General features: G+C 28.3%; 1 protein-coding gene across 1 annotated transcript in view; it reads right to left on the bottom strand.

The window, feature by feature from the left end:
• Positions 1-18,516, bottom strand: part of LOC111618329 (neurofibromin-like) — a 179,304-nt gene that overhangs the window by 119,482 nt on the left and 41,306 nt on the right. Inside the window, exons 6-11 of the mRNA XM_023359826.1 lie at positions 9,411-9,517; positions 9,142-9,209; positions 6,883-6,958; positions 3,279-3,385; positions 1,724-1,789; positions 1,475-1,651 (exon numbers count right to left, since the gene is read on the bottom strand). Coding sequence (XP_023215594.1) covers positions 1,475-1,651; positions 1,724-1,789; positions 3,279-3,385; positions 6,883-6,958; positions 9,142-9,209; positions 9,411-9,517 — 601 coding nt within the window. The remainder of the gene's footprint in view (positions 1-1,474; positions 1,652-1,723; positions 1,790-3,278; positions 3,386-6,882; positions 6,959-9,141; positions 9,210-9,410; positions 9,518-18,516) is intronic.

The raw sequence follows: 18,516 nt of genomic DNA, 5'->3' as shown, positions 1-18,516 counted from the left end.
CTTAAATGCATATCCTTCATAATCAATAAACCTTGTATAATCCAGCTTTGTGATATTCCTCTGTGATTAGTTCTCTTAAGCAATCTTATGCTTACTTCTGACAATTGAAAACAAGAACAAGGGGAAATCAAGTATAAAAGTAAGATTAAATTTAAAAATCAATTTTTATAAACTATTTTTAAATTAATCACTTCACAAACATTATCTTCCCAAATTCTGAAGAATTTATATAATTAAACAGAGTATACTCTTTTTAATATTCCATCTAAATATATCTTTTAATTTATAAATTGTATTGTTGATTTCTCTAGAATCAAACAAGTAATAGAAAATAACTATGTGATATCAGATAAATAAATCTAATCACTGTTTATTTCAGAATGCCAACATTTTTTATTAAACAAAATAAACATTTTCAATCAAAATCTGACTATTGTCAGCCTATAGCCATGTATTAAAATGATGTAGAACAGAATACACATAGTAGAACAAAATTCTAATTGAATATTCTGAACAATTATAATACAATAAAACTTTTAAAATTAAAAAGAAATATAACATTAAATAAAATTTAAAATAAATAAATGAAATAAGATAAAATAAAAACATCAATAAATTTCAGATGGGTTTAATATGATTTTTCTGGAGAGCTTATTAGTGGCCTAATTAATATTAACATCCAAAGCCTAGAAATATTAAGTAATAAATAATTGACAGTTACTGGCAAAAATAAATTTTAGAGTACTTGTATATCTATATTTTAAGCCAGCATTGTAATGTAATTAATATTGAAGATGTGTACAAAATTAATGTTGTTTGGATATCGTTATTAAATTCCTTCAATTTCTTTTTTCTCCCTGTATGATTTGCCTAAGGAACATTTTATTTTCCAAAATGTATACTTTTTTATCCTGAAATTTTACACAAAAATTATTTTCATGCTTTTATTTTATTTACTTTTAATTTGACATGTTCTATTGTATTTCCTTTTCATTCTCAAAAATTTTGTTCTATTTAATTATTCTGAATACATAACTTGAATTCTGTTCTACATCATTCTAATACAGTAGATGATTCTAAGCTGAAAATAATCACTAAAAACATTTCTTTTGTTTAATAAAAAATATTGACTTAATTAAATCCTTGTTTATTTTATGAATTTATTTGTAAAGACGATGCCAAGTTTTGTGAACTTTCATGACATTAAATAAGATTTTCTTTTCAAAATTAACTCCTATCAGTTAACATTTACACAGATATTTCATAAAAATGTAAGAAAATAAATTAATTGAACTTACATAGATTAGCTTTTGTTTAAAATTTTATATACTAAACTAATGAAATTTTTATTTAAATAAATGTAAAATTTGAAATCTAAGCATCTATTCTTTAAATAAAATAATAGAATGTTGTATTTAAAAAAAGCTCTAACTTATCATTTTTTAAGTTTTTTTAAGAAAGATTTTTCAAATACCTTTAAATCATTAATTACAGCTTGCACTAAAGAAAATACTACATTATTACTATCCAAAATATTGATATATGTTGATATTTTACATAATTTCACACATGTAACAGCTGCAGCTTCACTCAATTGCTTGCTACTTGTATGAGGGCCTAGTGCTTTCTTAACACTATCTACAAATTGTCTCTGAAATTCAAATAAGAATAATAATCAAATAAATGTATTTTGGTTATTTTTAACTTTGAAAACTATTATTACCTTTCTAGTATGTTTCTGAGACAATGGTGCTCCTGAATCAGCATTAACAATCTCTTCTAAAATTTTCTATAAATTATTTCATTAAATATATTTTAAAATGAACCATATTTTCTAACAATACTAATAACTAATTAAATAATCTATTAAATTGTAATTTTGAAATTAATTTATATCTGAAGTAATAAAATGTACAAATCTAAATTTTCACTTTTATAATATTGAAAAAATTTTCAAAATTCTAGCTAATTCTATAAATTATAATGTATACTAAAAACTTTAGTTAAAACTTTAGAAATGTTAAGCAAATTACTTTTAATTAAACTTGTCTTATTGGCATTTGTATAATATTAATAAGATCACCACATGTTTAAACAGTGAACAAAATATCAATGACTGTCACTCTAAAGAAAGTTTTCAGGTCTTCTATTAAAAACAAAAAAATGTTGTAGTGGTATATTAAACAGAATTTATAGCAGAGGAAAGGAGGAAAGTATTCAGACAAGGTGCTGACAATCTCTATGAATGATAGTGAATTACCTGTTATTAGAAGGGGATGTTGTAAATTATATAATTTTTCATAATTTTGCATTAGACAAATTAAAATCACATTTGCCTTGGTAAGAGAAATATAAATGAAAATCTTAAAATTCTATTTTAAACTCATGTTGCAACTTAGAATAAACTGGCATTTTAGAATTAAGAAATAATGTATATGTAAAAATTTTAATCTCTTAATAAATTTAATTCATTGCTGATCATTTTTTCAATTATTTTTATTTCTTTTTGTTTATTTTTAGTTCCTACCAAAAATAATTGAAAAAATGAAAAAAGAAAAGTTTAAAAATAAAAATTAGTTTTGTTTTTGAGTGACAGATTATTACTTATGACATTTCTCATATGAACTGATTCAGTCAAATCTATCTTATTGGTATGTTTCAAAAATATATCAAAAGGTTAATCAATGAATTTAATTTCTAAGTGAAAAAAAAATGAACACATGAAAAACAAAATAAATAAATGCAATGCAATTTTATATCATAAATATAATTTTGAAAAAAATTTAATTTGTGGAAACAAAATAATTATTTCATAAAGATTATTAAATAAAACATTAATATTCATTATAATAATAATAATCATCCTACAAATACATTTAACACCAAAATTCAATTGATAATGGAAAAAAAAAATCAATACATTTTAGATCTATTGACATACAAAATTATTCAAACAAACATAAATAAAACTTCAAAAGATCTGAAACAAATTGATTCATGATAAGTATAACAACAGAAATAAGTTAACAGTAATAACAGTTAAAAGAATAGTTGAAATTTCAGAAATTTTTTGTTAACAGTTTGTTCTCAAAATAATGACATAAAAGACCCCTTTCTTACTTTTCCTCAGAGATAATTTATAATCAGAATAATATAACACTTGTTATTAAACACTAATATTAAATATTTAGTTCTAATTAGTACAATAATATTTTTAGAAAATATCATATAATAAAAATCAAATGTAATTAAAATGTAAAAGCATTTAAGGTGCTTACTGGACAGAGAACAAGCAACATAATTTGTAAAGGCCAAGTTGCAGCTTTCTTTTTGTTATTGTTTTCAGCAAAATTATCCAGCAAATCAAATAAACGATCACAACAATCTAAGAAAATAAAATAATTATTTTTAGATTAGAATAAATATATAATAATTTGCATATTAAAATTAATCATTATATAGTAAAATATACACTTTTTCTTCCAAATAATTATTGACAATATTAAATATTGTATATAAATTAAAAAAAAAAAATCTAATAATCTTATAATTTCTTCCTAATTATGTATTATATTTTATTTAATGTATTATGTTCAGTATTATTTTTATTCATTTGGAAAACAATTGTGTGTGCATTATAAGTCTTTTTTTCATTTCAATTTGAAATCTTCTATTAAAAAATAAATTAACACAGTATAAACTAATGTTAGTTTAACAAAATTGCAGGAAACATAAAAATACATTCATTATAATAAAATTTCATTATATTGATAAATAGTCAATACACCAGAATGTTGAAAAGCTATTAATTATTGAAAAACTCCTATACCTTGAGGGCAAAGAATCTTTAAGTCAATTTTTTCAACACTTTTAGCAAAATTTCCATTTTTAAAATTCTGTTAAAAAATCATAGTAACTCAACAATTTGTTGTAACTTTTCCATCTTTTGACTTTCTCTGCACTGTGGGCACTATGCAGGCATTTTAATCATGCTCACCATGGGTTAAGCAAGACCCATAATGGGGTTGTTGAGACGAGGAGCTCTAGTTCAACTTCCTTGAAAACTTCTGAACATAAAACATGAATTTGATTCTCCAGAATGGATACAGCCTCAACTACCTAGCTGTCTGTATTTGTAACTAAAAGTTTATTGTCAGCACTGTTTTGAACAGTTGAAACACAAAACAACAGTGGCCTGATTATTGTGTATCTCACTTAAAAATAGCCGTTGTTTATTCTGTAATTCTCAGTCATGTTGTATTCATGTTGTAATCAAAACCTTCTCCACAAATTCCTACATTATGTGACAGAATTCCAATTAGAAAATGGCATAGACTTTGTATCATGTTGACTATAACCAAAATGAAAATCTCATCATCATCTACAATATTAGATAATATCAATAATACCACTTTGGACAATTGTACTGTACAATACTGACACTATACTACAAACTAAATCAATAATTATAGTTAAATTCATATTATCAGATAAATGTCAAAACAGTATCCATTGACAACAAAGAAAATTAATTTATATATTAAAATCCATCCTATGGACAAAGCAATAATTATAAATACAGATATGTCACACTAACTTTATATAGCTGTTTCAAAAATTAACTGCAAAGCTACATAAGGTTAGTGCAACATATATCTCTATTTATAATTTATATATTTACAGATTTCAATGTAATCAGCACTTTTGTTCATATGAGCTTTAATTTTTGTTACATTAAACTGAAATTTTTGTTAGTGATATTTGTTAAAATAAAACATTTTTATAAATTTTTATATTAGGATGAATAGTAAATGGGCAAGGATTGTTATATTAGTAATTTTATTAAACCAACATTTGTTATAACAAAATTTACTGTACAGTATCTTTTCCCATGATATTAGAAATGAATACTTCTACCTTTCAAAAAATATTAAATAAGACAGAACTTATACAGAATATAACTGTAGAATATTTGTTATACATGTAATGTAATTTTTACATCTTAATTCTTACATCTTGTCAGATAATACAACAAAATTTTGTATTCTCTGGCAGTATTCACTCCTGAAGTTTTTATCTGAGTGAAAGAGAAAAAATAGACGAATGCAAATTTTACAATATTGCAGTATTTGTAAATACCATCTAATACAATCCCTCTTTCTTTATAAACAAACATGCAAATGCAGAACAGACAGAAATACAATTTTGTAAAGGTTTTTTGATTTTTGGTGTCATGAATATAAAAAAAAAAAGAGGAGGAGAGGAAAGGTCAAAATTTGACTAATCATCATATTTTCTCTCTGTTATATTCTTTAACAGCCAGAAGCCTGGCTTCTTTTAGTTATTTGTCCATTTGCACTATTGTTTATAAAATTAATTTTCATCAAATAATTTCTGACTCTAGAATAATAATTAATTTAATACTTGTGCTATTATATAGCAGTTATTGAGTTATAAATTTAATCTCTATAATACATTCAACCTTTCTTCTCTAACATGTTAATTCTCATTATTTTAAAAATAAAATATAATAGCATATGTCTAGAAATAGGTATTGTTTAATAATTATAAAAAATAACAATTTATAAATATACAGTAGAGCGTCATTTATCCAAATCAATTGGGGACTGAGGTTGTTTGGATAACCGATTATGTATGAAAAAATATATCAACCTATCCCAGGGGTCGGCAGTTTGTCAAGTGAGAAGAGTCAAATTGTCATGAAAACAGGATAACAAAAGTACCAGAGCCGCATATTAATTTAAATGTGCGAAATACGACACACGACAGAGGCGCCTCTAGTGGCTGTTTTCGGCATAAAGTTACACGGATGGATTGACACGCGTTCAATGGGTTATATATATAGATATGCTTCAAATGCTACCACTCTTATGCGACTCATATTGATCAACGCGAGTGTGGTCATGTGCGGACGGAGAACAAGTCGAAGTTTGTTCAGCGGCTCTATCTCATAAACTCTTAAGTTATAAGGCTGCGGTGAAATGAGGTGAGATGAAATTGGAGTTTATTTCTGAAGAGCCGCATGCGGCTTGCGAGCCGCTAATTCCGACCTCTGACCTATCCCATGTTGAAATTTTTCTTCTTGTGTGTCACTTCGTGTTGAATTTTAGTCAATGTTAAGCCTAACATAAACTTTTTAAAATAATAATCGTGGCTATTGTATCATTAAAAATTATTTCTTCATTTTTTACAAATAAAATAAATATACTAAAAATATAAAAACCAAACAAAAATATACTTTAGAAGTTAATCTAGTATCAAAAATGTTTGATTCAGCACAACAAACAAAAGTGCCAGTGCTGCCAGCTAAAACACACACACCAACAAAAAAAATATTGGAGTAGCCCAAGATATAGCCAAAGATTGCAGCGCCATAGCACTAGCAAAAACTTAAATTTGCCGACTGGAATGCTTTCGGTTAACTGACGTTTCGGATAACCGGCTTTCGGATAAACAACGCTCTACTGTACTCAACAACTCATACTTGTTTCTAATGTCCATTATTTCCTACATTTGATCCATTTTAACATAATAAATTATTTTAGAAATAAATATTTTTAGCATATCTTTGTAGTAATAATTTAAAGTTAATTGATAAATAAAAGTATAAAAAAGTCTAGATCAAATTAGAAACAATTTAAAAATTTGTTAAATATGCTATGTTTAATGTTCTAGCTGAATCTTTTCTCCAATTAAACTAAAAATTATTTCAATTGAATTATATTCATTTTCAATTAGTTGATGATAAAAATATTACATATGTAACAATGTAAAAGAATGTGAGCATAAATTAATTTCAACAAAAACTATTCATTAAAACTATTTTCTAATTAATTTTAAAAATATAAAAGTTTTACTAACCAGCTAATTCTTCATTTGGCTTCTTTTGTAAATCCATAAATTCTTGTGGATAAGTATCCATCCAATTCCAAATAGCCTGTAGTGAAAAAATATATTTCATTTAAAATAAATTTTTAACTATAAATTTTCTTTTTCTACAAAACATTTTAATGTGCAGAAACTTTACTGTATATAACATTAAAAAGAGATATTATTTTATTTCATTATACTGTATAATAATCATTATGTTACTGAAATGATTGTACATTAAAAAATATGGAGAAATTACTTTATTGGCCTGAATATAAGTCAACTCCCAATTTTGGAATCCTTATTGTTTGAAAAAAAATTAGGACAAAAATATAAAATCAACCTTTTATTATTAATTTTATTTGTATACAAAAAATTTGCATTAAAAAATTTGGAAAGTCATTGAAATAATATTTCATCACTGTAAAGTATTGACCTTTTAGCAGAGTGGGAACAAAAGAGGCGCGACCTTGTCAATTGGACCCACATGCGGTCGGGTAATACCACTTGTAAGGTATTGACTTGTAAACAAGGGAAAACACAGGAAGTGCCGGCTTTGTCAATTGGACCCACCTGTAGTCAGACATCAGACCATTTGCCATATGGTAAACAACTGAATGTAAACAAGTGGCAGACGTTTATGTAAGCTTCACTCTCGTCGGATGACGGCGGGCCCGAGTGAAAGCTATTCGGGCAAGAAGGGGTTGTGATTGGTCAGAAGTTCCCGTCCAAAAAAACCCTTAAATTGCGGGGTAAACGAGAGAGGAAGAGAGAAGGGCAAGAGACTGGTACACTGTAGCTCAGGCACTTGGAAGGCCCGCTGAGCATAGAGAGAGTGTTCTCCTCTGGTAAACATCTCAGGGATGGGTTAGTGTGGAGACTGGATGGACTGTGCAGTTGAGCCAACTCCACGAGCTGACTGAGTCCTCTTTAAAGTTTAAAAGTTCCCAGAAACCAAACTAGTACGTGAGTCACCATGCATTGTTATCATATATATATATATATATATTATGTTTTCAAACTTGTACCTTCTACGTATAGAAATCTGTAAATAAACTGTGAATATTATCAATTTGAGTGTGGAGGTGTGCTTTCCATTGAACCTGGATCACTACATCGAATCGTGATACACATGGAAACCAACTCAATGAGACGGAGTTGGAAAAGAACTTCACTAAGATCTTCACTATCACTTTCACTGTCATCATTCCTATTTCCTATTTCATTCATTTTATACCCAGATATTTGTAAATACAATCAGCATAAATAAACTTTTGATCACTTTCTTATAAAAGGTGATCTGCCTATAACCTTTAAGACAGATCTGACTTATTGATAAACCAATGCCAGAATGTGAAATTGTTTCCACAGCAAAGACTAAAATCCATAAATATAATCTAGATTTAGAAGATTTCTCTGTAAGTGAATTATTTCTAAAATCATTCTTGGAATGCAAAACAATATCAGAATTAATATCAGCACAAATTAAATGAAATGTGGTAACAAGCTTCCCAAATACAAATGTTGCACTTCAAATTTACTTATCAATTTTGGGATGATTGAAGAAGGTAAACAAGTATTTTCAACATTAAATCATATAAAAATCATTTGTTTTATCTGTTCAAAATTATCATCTTTATCAGTATTTTCTACAAAAAGTGAAATATTAAAATAACTGCCTATCAATAAAATAATAAGAATTTGCAAATTAAAAATGACAAAACAAATATATCTTAATTACCAATCTTATATGTTAAATGTGATTTTTATATAGTAAATATGATTCACAATAGTTTATGTTTTCAAGAATTGGCATTTAATAAGCCTACTTCTATTTTTAAAAATGTCTATTTATAATTTTTGTAAATAAAAATAAAAAATATCTTTATTTTAAAATTTTTGTTTTCCTTCCAAATTCCTGTAAAACTTTTTGTTAAAACTGTATTTGTAAGCCTAAGGCATTGTATTTAAAGTGTCTAATAAATAAGGTGACCTTGCGATAGATGACATTTCAGAACACTTGAAAAATGAGAACATACCAGAACATATGAGGTAGATGATGATAATTCAATAGATGTCTAATCACATTATGGAAATTATGGGAATGTATTTGTTTCTCTTAAAGCAGTCTTTATTTAAATATCTTATTTACAATCATTAACAGACCTGAAAAATCTTTTCTAAATAATATCCTACAATATTGTTACATTAAAAGTATAAATATTCTATATACATTAAATTTATAATTACTTTTTCCACACTATTCATTAAAACCAAGTATGCACTCTTCTTTAAGCTCTTAAACTTTTGATTAATTTCTGAAAAACAAAAAATTGTTCTAAATTATTTTCATAACTTAAAATATTTTAGTATATAACAAAATTTTTAAACTGAAAAATCAAGATTTTTATTAATGATATCATGACATAAAAAATAACTTTAAATAAAAATATATTAAATAAATTTTAAGTTGTTATTATTTAATTAAAGAATAATAAGTATATACTCATAATATTTACCTGATAGCAATTTTATTAAGCGACTAATATCAAGATTAATATGTTGAATAAGTTCAATATCAATATAATCAGGATTTTCTTCATTACTATTTGACAGTTCTTGCAATCTATAAGATGATTAGTATTCATATAAATTTTATATATATATTATAATTTTTACATTAATTAATTTTAAATTAAAATAAATATGATTTAATTTGTTATATTATTTCTTTAATTGTTTGAATGAAATATTTGATTTATTTTTAAAATGAAATGTAATGCTGATATTCTGTTCTATGATGTTTAAAATAGAGCCATCCATACAAATTGATATTTTTCATATATTTATATATTTTAGGGAAGTTACATTACAAAATGTTTTACNAAAGGTTGAGTGTGGATAATACAATGACATGTTACCAAATGGAAAGAATTTTCACAAATAATTACAAATAAAATTTTTTGTAGTGTGATGAATGTAAAAAATTTTTTATTGTATAAAACAAATTATAAACTAAGCTGAATAGGTACAGGAACTCCCCTACTTATAAACTTATAAGTAGGGGAGTTCCCTATAAACTTTCAGAAACTTACAATTTGACTGTACATCTAAAACTTAAATTTCACACATATTATGAAGTTCTCTTGTCAGTTGTGAAATGGTGTCAAAGTCAGTAATAATAATTAATGTAGATTTATTTCTATTGCATATCATCATTTTTCATTTTTGTATGAATTCTGATGTTCCATCACAGCTCACAAGGTGGCCTCAAAGTTGGTAATGTTGGAGTAACAGCATTTTTCACTACTGTTTTCAATTTTTATAAACTTTTATGATTAGTGCTTCAAAAATATGTCCAAAACTAATAGTAAATCTAGTAGTGAAGATAATTGCAAGAAGTGTGGCTCTATTACCATGGAAACTTAACATTATAAAACTAAGTATGTCGGGTGGAAAAAACCTGCATTTGAAACACCCACTACTTAGTAGTAGCAAATGGTTAAACAAGTGTAATGTATTCCATTAAATGCATTGAAGGATCAAATACTAACAATATGTGGTTATTCTGTGTAAAAATGTACTTTCTAGGTAAGTTTTTGACTTATGACAAAACCTCAGAAACCTAACCTGTTCAAAAGTAGGGGAGCACCTATAGTAATAACCAACATTAGCAAATTTTAATTGGGAAGTATAACTAATTAATTAGCCATATTTAACTAAATTAAAAGCTTGCAGTATTGTTTGCTTATTAAAATATAAAAATGATAATATTGCAAGTACCTGATACTAGTCTGTAACATTTTTATTTATTTATTTATTTTTATAAACTGTAGTAGATAAAAACTTAAAACTTGTTATTACATACTGCATTGTTGAAATTAAACAAAAGTGGTCCATGACAGCAATAATGTCTACATACCACACACAGCAAAAGACAAATATGACAGATTTTTATTGTTAATCCTTTAGAACAAAAGAGTACAGGCCAGCAAACCCTAGCAGAGAGTTTAGGTAAGTAGCCCAATTCCAATAATTTCAACCTCCCCTTTCAATTAAGAGTTTTAGTTAACCAATCAATGAGAAAAATCAATAATTGATACAAGACATGAATGATTGTATAGCATTCCTGGAGAGCATTTAACACACAAAATAATATTGTGTACAGCATCAAATCAAATATAATTTGTTTATAAATATTTGGAAACTTTCTTGGGCATAGACTTTTCATGAGAATATCTGCTATATTCATGTTTGAAGGAACATAGATCAACAGACTCAGTTCCATTTATAATAAGGTCTTTTAAGAAATTAAATTTGATGTCAATGTGTTTGGATCTTCTTGAGTTTTCATAGTTGGTCATTATAGCTATTGTACTTTGACTATCCACTAGCATATGAGCTTTGACAGTGTGTTCACTAAAGTCCATTGAGAGTTCTTATACAAACAGAATTTCTATTGTACAGCGAGCAGATGCTTGATATTTGGCCTATAGTGAAAGTATGACAGTTTGCTGTTTCTTTTGAATACCCTGAGACTAGGTTTCCACAGTAGTGGATTGCTGATCCACTCACACTTTTTCAAATTGTCATGTCTGATCTCCAGTCAGCATCAGCATAGGCAGTTACATCGATGCCATCTGGTGGTTTCCTCTTGTAGAAGGTTAGCTATAGGACCTGAGCAGCTTTGATGTATCTCAAGATTCTTTTGACAGCCTTCCATGCTGATGACGTTGGAGTGTTATTAAGGAAACATCCAAGATAAGCTGCAGAGTAGAATATTATGATGGCCAGGTAATTTAGACTTCCAATAAGTTTCTTATAGGGTATATTGCAAATTGGTTCATCAGTATCAATCTTGAAGTTTGGCTCCAGAGGTGTCAAGATTCCTTTATCATGTATTGTGAACTTTGCAAAGATTTTGTCAATCAATTTCCTTTGATTCAACCTAACAGAATTTTCATCATAACTGATTTCCACTCCCAGGAATGACGAGTTAATCAAGGTCTTTTGAGTTGAATTCAGTTTTTAAACAATTAACAAGATTTTTGATTGTCATGCTCACCAGTTAGCAGAAAAACATAAAAAAAAATTATAATCCAAATATAGTCTCCAATGTATAAGCATGGATCATTTTTTGCTCATTGCAATTTATTCTTGTATGCAAATACATCAAAGCATTTATCCCAACAACATAGTCTCTCTGAATCAATACAGAGCTTTATTTAACTACAGTACCTTTCCATGTCAATGCCTTCTGGAGTTTGATATAGACTATAGGTCATCCTCATCAGGAGTTAAACTAGCACTAAAGATCCCTAATCAGCAGTGGTGTGCCATGACATTTGATGATAGGGAAGCTGTGTTTCTGTAAGAAGCAGACTTCTAGGGACAATTAGTTAATTTCGCATCAATGATGGTCTAGAGCAGGGGTTGGCAGTTTGTCAAGTGAGAAGAGCCAAATTGTCATGGAAACAGTATAACAAAAGTACCAGAGAGACACACATATAACATGCACCAGAGAGATGCCCCCTAGTGTGCGTTACAGGCATTCTGTGACAATAATAAATTCCTATTACAAATATACTGAATTATTTATATTGTTATTGGCTATTGGCCAAATAAATAATAATTTATACTGTTAATTTAAATGTGCAAAATACGACACATGACAGGGGTGCCTCTAGTGGCTGTTTTGGCATAATGTTACACAAACAGACACGTGTTCAATGGGTTATGTATATATAGATAGATATGGTTCAAATGCTGCCACTTGCATGCGACTCATATTGATCAATGCGAGTGTGGTCATGTGCGGATGGGCTAAAGAGTGGTAGAGAGTATGCTGTACGAGTCAAAGTTTCTATCTCATCTCATAAATTCATAAGTTATAAGGCTGCAGTGAAATGAGGTGAGGTGAAATTGGAGTTTACGTTCGAAGAGCCGCTAATTCCAATCCCTGGTCTAAGGTCCATTCATATTTGTTTGTTCGATAAGCCAGTAAAAACCGTAGACTTCTCTAAAAGTATTTTTAATATCACAATTACATTCTGAATCGCTAGCAACGATATAAGGGCTAACACTTAAAAATAAAATTATAAAAACTTACTTGGTGAAATAAAATGTGTGATGGATGTACATACCTGGTACAAAATATTCTTCAATTGATGAATATACTTTTAAAGAAAATTATAATTACCGTATTTTGACGAGTATAAGTTGCTGTCAAGTATAAGACGCACCCCTATTTTGAGACAAAAAATTTAGAAAAAAACTGTTTTAATAGGATTGTCTAAAGATGCATTTTATTTGTTTTTTTATTCAAGAATATGATGGATGGATGAATTGATACTTTTATTAAACTGAAATAATCGTCATTTCTTAATGTTAACTCAGAGGTCACGTGATGACAGTCGACAGAACATGGCGGCGATGACTCGTGTGTCACTACTCTGATAATCTAGATACTATAGTCATTCGGTTGAGGGACCATCTGTTTAACGGACCACTGCACAGGTTGGTCCCTAGAGTGGACCACTACTGTAGGTAATTTCACTGTAAAAATGGTTACCTATCGAGTATAAGACGCACCATGATTTTGAGCCCCAAAAAGTAGTAAAAAAAGTGTGACTTATACTCGTCAAAATACGGTAAATATAGCTTTGTAAAGAACATAAAAATAACATAAAATCTTCTTTACTTTTTAAATCTTAAAACAATCCACTTATCTACAAATGGCTAATGGATGGAATCAGAGTAATCCAGAAAGTGCCGATACCGGTCAATGCCAAATATCTCTTTTGTTGCATCACTAGTAAACCTCAAAGGACATGACCTCAAAGAACATGACATAATGTTTCTCACTATAGCTGTAAAAATCTAAATATGTTAAACTTAATAGTCATTTGTTTTCTAACTAATTCGTTTTAGGACCAAGTGTCCTCAGAAATTTCCAAAATTTACAACTTTTCGGTCACTCTCATTGAACTGGAAAAATTTCTGTCTTTATTACTTTAATAATACGAAGAAATCAGTCTCCAGTGTACTCAGCTAGAGATGGTTCAGTTAAGCTTTTGTTTAAGTAAAATTTTGGCTCTTTCATCAGGATTTTATTTATGTCCCTAATTCCCTAATCTCTTAATTATTTAACTATTTCTTAAGTAGAAATAAGTTGAAACTGGTTACTCTGTACTTGAATATTTGTAATCTTGGGAAAGAAGTGGAAAAACAAATATTTATGACAACAGATACATAAATCATAAATTTAAGGAAAATAAATTCTAGATCTTTTTTCTGTACCTTGTGCATCTCATTCATTACATTTAGTTGTAAATGATGTTGCCAAAGTAACAGTTCATTTTTTTAACATTGTACAAGAATTGTACACGTTTTTTTCTACATCCCTTTAGAGATGGGACGTACGAAATTGTAATATCACTGGTTTAACATTGAAATCCGTGAGTAATATAAAATCGGTTAGTGGAATAAATATATCAAATATTTTAATGGATTTTTTTAAACTCCCGTTAACTATACAGAACTATCATAAAAACATACCAGTAAACTCCTATCGATTGGGTTAACTTATAAATCTACTCGCAATTCACATAATGGGGCTAGGATGGCCAAATATCTAGCAGGCAGGCAGCCAACAGCCCAGAACCGGTCCTGGATAGAATCATTGAAAGTGTTATACAATATTTTGGTGTTCCACCAGCTAAACTGCATGAGGTTGGTGCTCTGTAAAGTGCATGCGCAAATGTGTATAATCTGGCTGCTTGGAAGCTGTCCCGTATTTGACAATTCCGCCACTGATATTCGAATATACAATAGCAATCTTATCGTTTTTTTCACATGTAGTACAGAAATTTGTAATAAGATACATAATGTGGTTATAATAAAATATTAATTTTAATTAATTCAAAGTATGTTAAAATATGAAAATAATCGCACAATATGTCTTTTTATTTTAGAAAATACAAGGAAAGCGGTGCTTTCACTGCTTCCAAGGTTGGCACACCACTGCTAATCAGACTGTCAAAGCAAATGAGGTGATCTTGTAGTTTTGCCCCTTCTTCGCATTTTAGGTTTGATAGTTGATGCCTAACAAACAACTTTGATAGTATACTTTCTTTCAAAAACACTTTTAGTGCATTTACATATCAAATGCAGTTTTTGTATTATGTACTCCAGTGTCTATCTGAAATGCACTGGACAATGGTGGCTTTAGCCTGTGTGTCCTTAGAAATGTACTCACTTTTCTCTTTCAGAAAGCTGTTCTATTTGTGCTCCTTCTTTCATAATCATAATTAATTCCTTGACTCCTTTTTCTTCCAGTATGATTTCTACTCTGAATTTACAGCTCAAAAAATTGGTATCTGAGTATAGGGAGATTTAGCAAAATTCCTGTTTCCACTATGTTGGGTTCAGTCAACTTGAGAAAATATATATAAATATATATTTTTTGACTTATCTGACATGCACTACTATAAAGGGTAATCTGGGCCCACCTGTTGAAATTAAATAAAAGTGGTCCATACTCTTGGACTTGACAACACTAATGACTACACACTACACACAACAAAAGACAGAAAGAGCAGGTTTTTATTGTTAATTCTTTAGAACAAAAGACTACAAGTCAGCAAACCCTGTCAGTGGGTTTAGGTAAGCAGCCCAATTCCAACAATTTCAACACGCATAACAACAAAACAGATTATTTATTGAAAAAAAGTAATTTAAAATTTAAAGTCTTAAATGCATTTATCATTATTTTTCATTTCCAAGAATAAAAGCCCCTAAAAATTAAAAGTTTTAATTTTTGGGCTGCAATTTTCAAATTGCATACCTGTAGATTCCCACTGTTGTCTGCCGTCCATCTGTCCTCCTTTAACCTACTCCCTGGTATTCCGGACATATCTCAGGTCACAACCTAATGACCTTGACCTGTGGACCTGAGATATCTCATTTCAGCATCGTAATGTTTTTGAAACTAGATGTCACTAGTCATTATAAATTATTAAAACTAACTTCTGAAATATATTAATAAATGTAAAAACAAAAAAATTATATCTATTTTGTTTGTGCAAAATATAAAAATTATTTTGGACGATATGATTATTTTTTCAAAAACATGTAATTTTTGTTAGGCTTATCATCAACAAAAATTCAAACATGGCGCGACATGCAACAGAGAAAAATTTCAAAATGGGATAGGTTAATCTTAAAAACAGAATAGACAGATGAAATTTGAGAAAAGATATGAAAAGATCAGAGGCCTTGATTAACTATATAGGAACTTCCAGTCTGGACCAGAAGTCGTATGATTTTTTAAATTAAAATACAATTAAAAATTGCAGCTTGGCATCGTGACAATGTCATAATAAATAATTGCTTGTTAGATTTTTAATTTAATTGTGATTTGTTGACAGATTGAAGAATAGAATATATTTTGTTAAATAAATACTCAAAGTAACTTTTTTAGCAAAATTTTAAGTGTAAAGTATTTCTAAAAGTAATCAATGTATTCTTTAAGGCTATCCAAAGAGAAGAGAACTGCACAAAAATGTAAACTTCACATTATGAATTAACTTTTGAACAGCATTAAAAAAAATATTATTGAAATATAACTCAACTGTTACTAGTTTATTACCGTATTTATTAGTCGTATCTAGCAGAAACTTTGCTATAAGACATTACCGTTAAATCACACATAAATAGGAAAAATAACAAGTAAATAATGTTATTTATGCAAAATGTATTAATATAAAATTATTAATGTAAGATTGTTACAGGAAATCCTCATTAAATTGAAATTGGACAGTTCAAAATCCCATTAGTTCATAACTGAAATATTTGTCCCAGCCAGGGAAATAGAGATTTACATGTTAAGGAATTTGGCTAGTTCAAAATACAGTTCATAATTCAAAGTGAAAATTCTGTCCAAACTGTGATATGCATATGTTAACTTGTTCATTTAAACTGAAGTGCCTCCATGCTATAAGAGAAAAGCAGACCAAAAACAACTCTAATCTGGTCAACGTAACTTCGCTTTTACAGCAACACTTTTTTGGGTATCACTTTACCCATAAACTACCCTTTTTTCTCTTATCTCAAAAAATACATAGTAGTAGATTGAAATATTTGTAGGGCTCTACACTACTAGATTTGGGCCATTTGCTACTTTCTGGGCCACTTTAAAAATAATTAGGGTTGCATTTCTAGGAATTCTGCTATACTTTTTATATGTATTTGGTGATCCATGAGGTTATCAGTGGACACATGCTGTTTACCTGCAGTTTATTTATATTATTATTATTAATTAATGAAAACAGTATTCTTTATACATAGCTGCATTCTGTTTGCTTAATAAATTACATCAGTTACATGGCATTTAGCATACTGTACAGAAATATGTAAATCTTGGATAATTTGTTGTGATTATTTTATCCCTTGAACTTCCAACTAACAAGGATTTCCTGTTATAAAACTTTCTGGACATAGCAACATGTTGTTTCAATATACACCGTGTCCAAACAGTAGCTATGGTAAATGAATTGCCAGTGATGTCATAACTATTAAAAACATTGGATTTTACTACATTTAGTAAAAAAGAAATACCTGGCAGATATCCTGCTGAATACTGCATTAAAATTGTTTAAACTCAATGCAAATAACACTTTGGAAGCCAAATTTTTCAATTCAACAACAAGAGGATTATCACTTGGCACTTCAATAAACTAACAAAAAACAAACAAAAAATTCCTGTTAAGAATATTAAGAATATTGCTGGAAAAAATATACGGTATATATTTTAAAATGTATTTTTAAATAATAATTAAAACTTTCTTAATTATTTTTTACATTGCATAATTAAAACAAATTTTTACCTGACATAGTTCACGAAGTAATGATTTCACATTCATTGCTTCATCATATCGCGTTGTTTCCTTTGGTTGCTAAGAAAACAAATAATTGTGTATTTACATAATTACATAAAAAAATTACAGCTGTGAAAAGAAAACTGATTAAATTATCTTTTGTTAATTTATTTTGATACTGTTTGCTCTTTTTTAGTTTTCTTATTTTCTTTATTTTAATGTTTACACCAAAATAAATTATTAGCAACATTTTGAATTCAATTGAACTATTACTGATATTATATTTCAAATTTAAAAACTTGAAATTTTTAATCTAAGCAAATAAGTTAATGTATGTATTTTTTTAAATTTAACTAAATGGACTCAAAATACAACAAATTTCTCTTTCAAATTTCATAATGATCAAGTTAAAATTATTATAACATTTTTTTTTTATTATTAATGTTGGTTCCAACTGTATTTTTTATTTAAAAGTACAATCTAATTATATCATTAAATAGGACATTATGAGACTTTGTCATATTGCAAAAGAACTGAATTGGAGCTGGAAGGAAAGAAGCACCTGTAAAGCTTAGTTCACACTGAGCGCGATTCGCTGGTGAAAGCAAAAAACAGAGCGAATAACCGGTCAAACATGACTCGTTTGACGGGTTATTCGCTCTGTTTTTTGCTTTTGCCAGCGAATTGCACTCAGTGTGAACTAAGCTTTAGGCACAGAAGAGGCGATTCTTGTACAGTACCTGACAAA

Source organism: Centruroides sculpturatus, unplaced genomic scaffold (genome assembly GCF_000671375.1).
Source record: "Centruroides sculpturatus isolate CEXI.00-Female unplaced genomic scaffold, Cexi_2.0 scaffold92, whole genome shotgun sequence".
NCBI lineage: Eukaryota > Metazoa > Arthropoda > Arachnida > Scorpiones > Buthidae > Centruroides > Centruroides sculpturatus.
The sequence above is the reverse complement of the archived record's forward strand: the minus strand, read 5'-3'. Positions and strand labels throughout refer to the sequence as shown.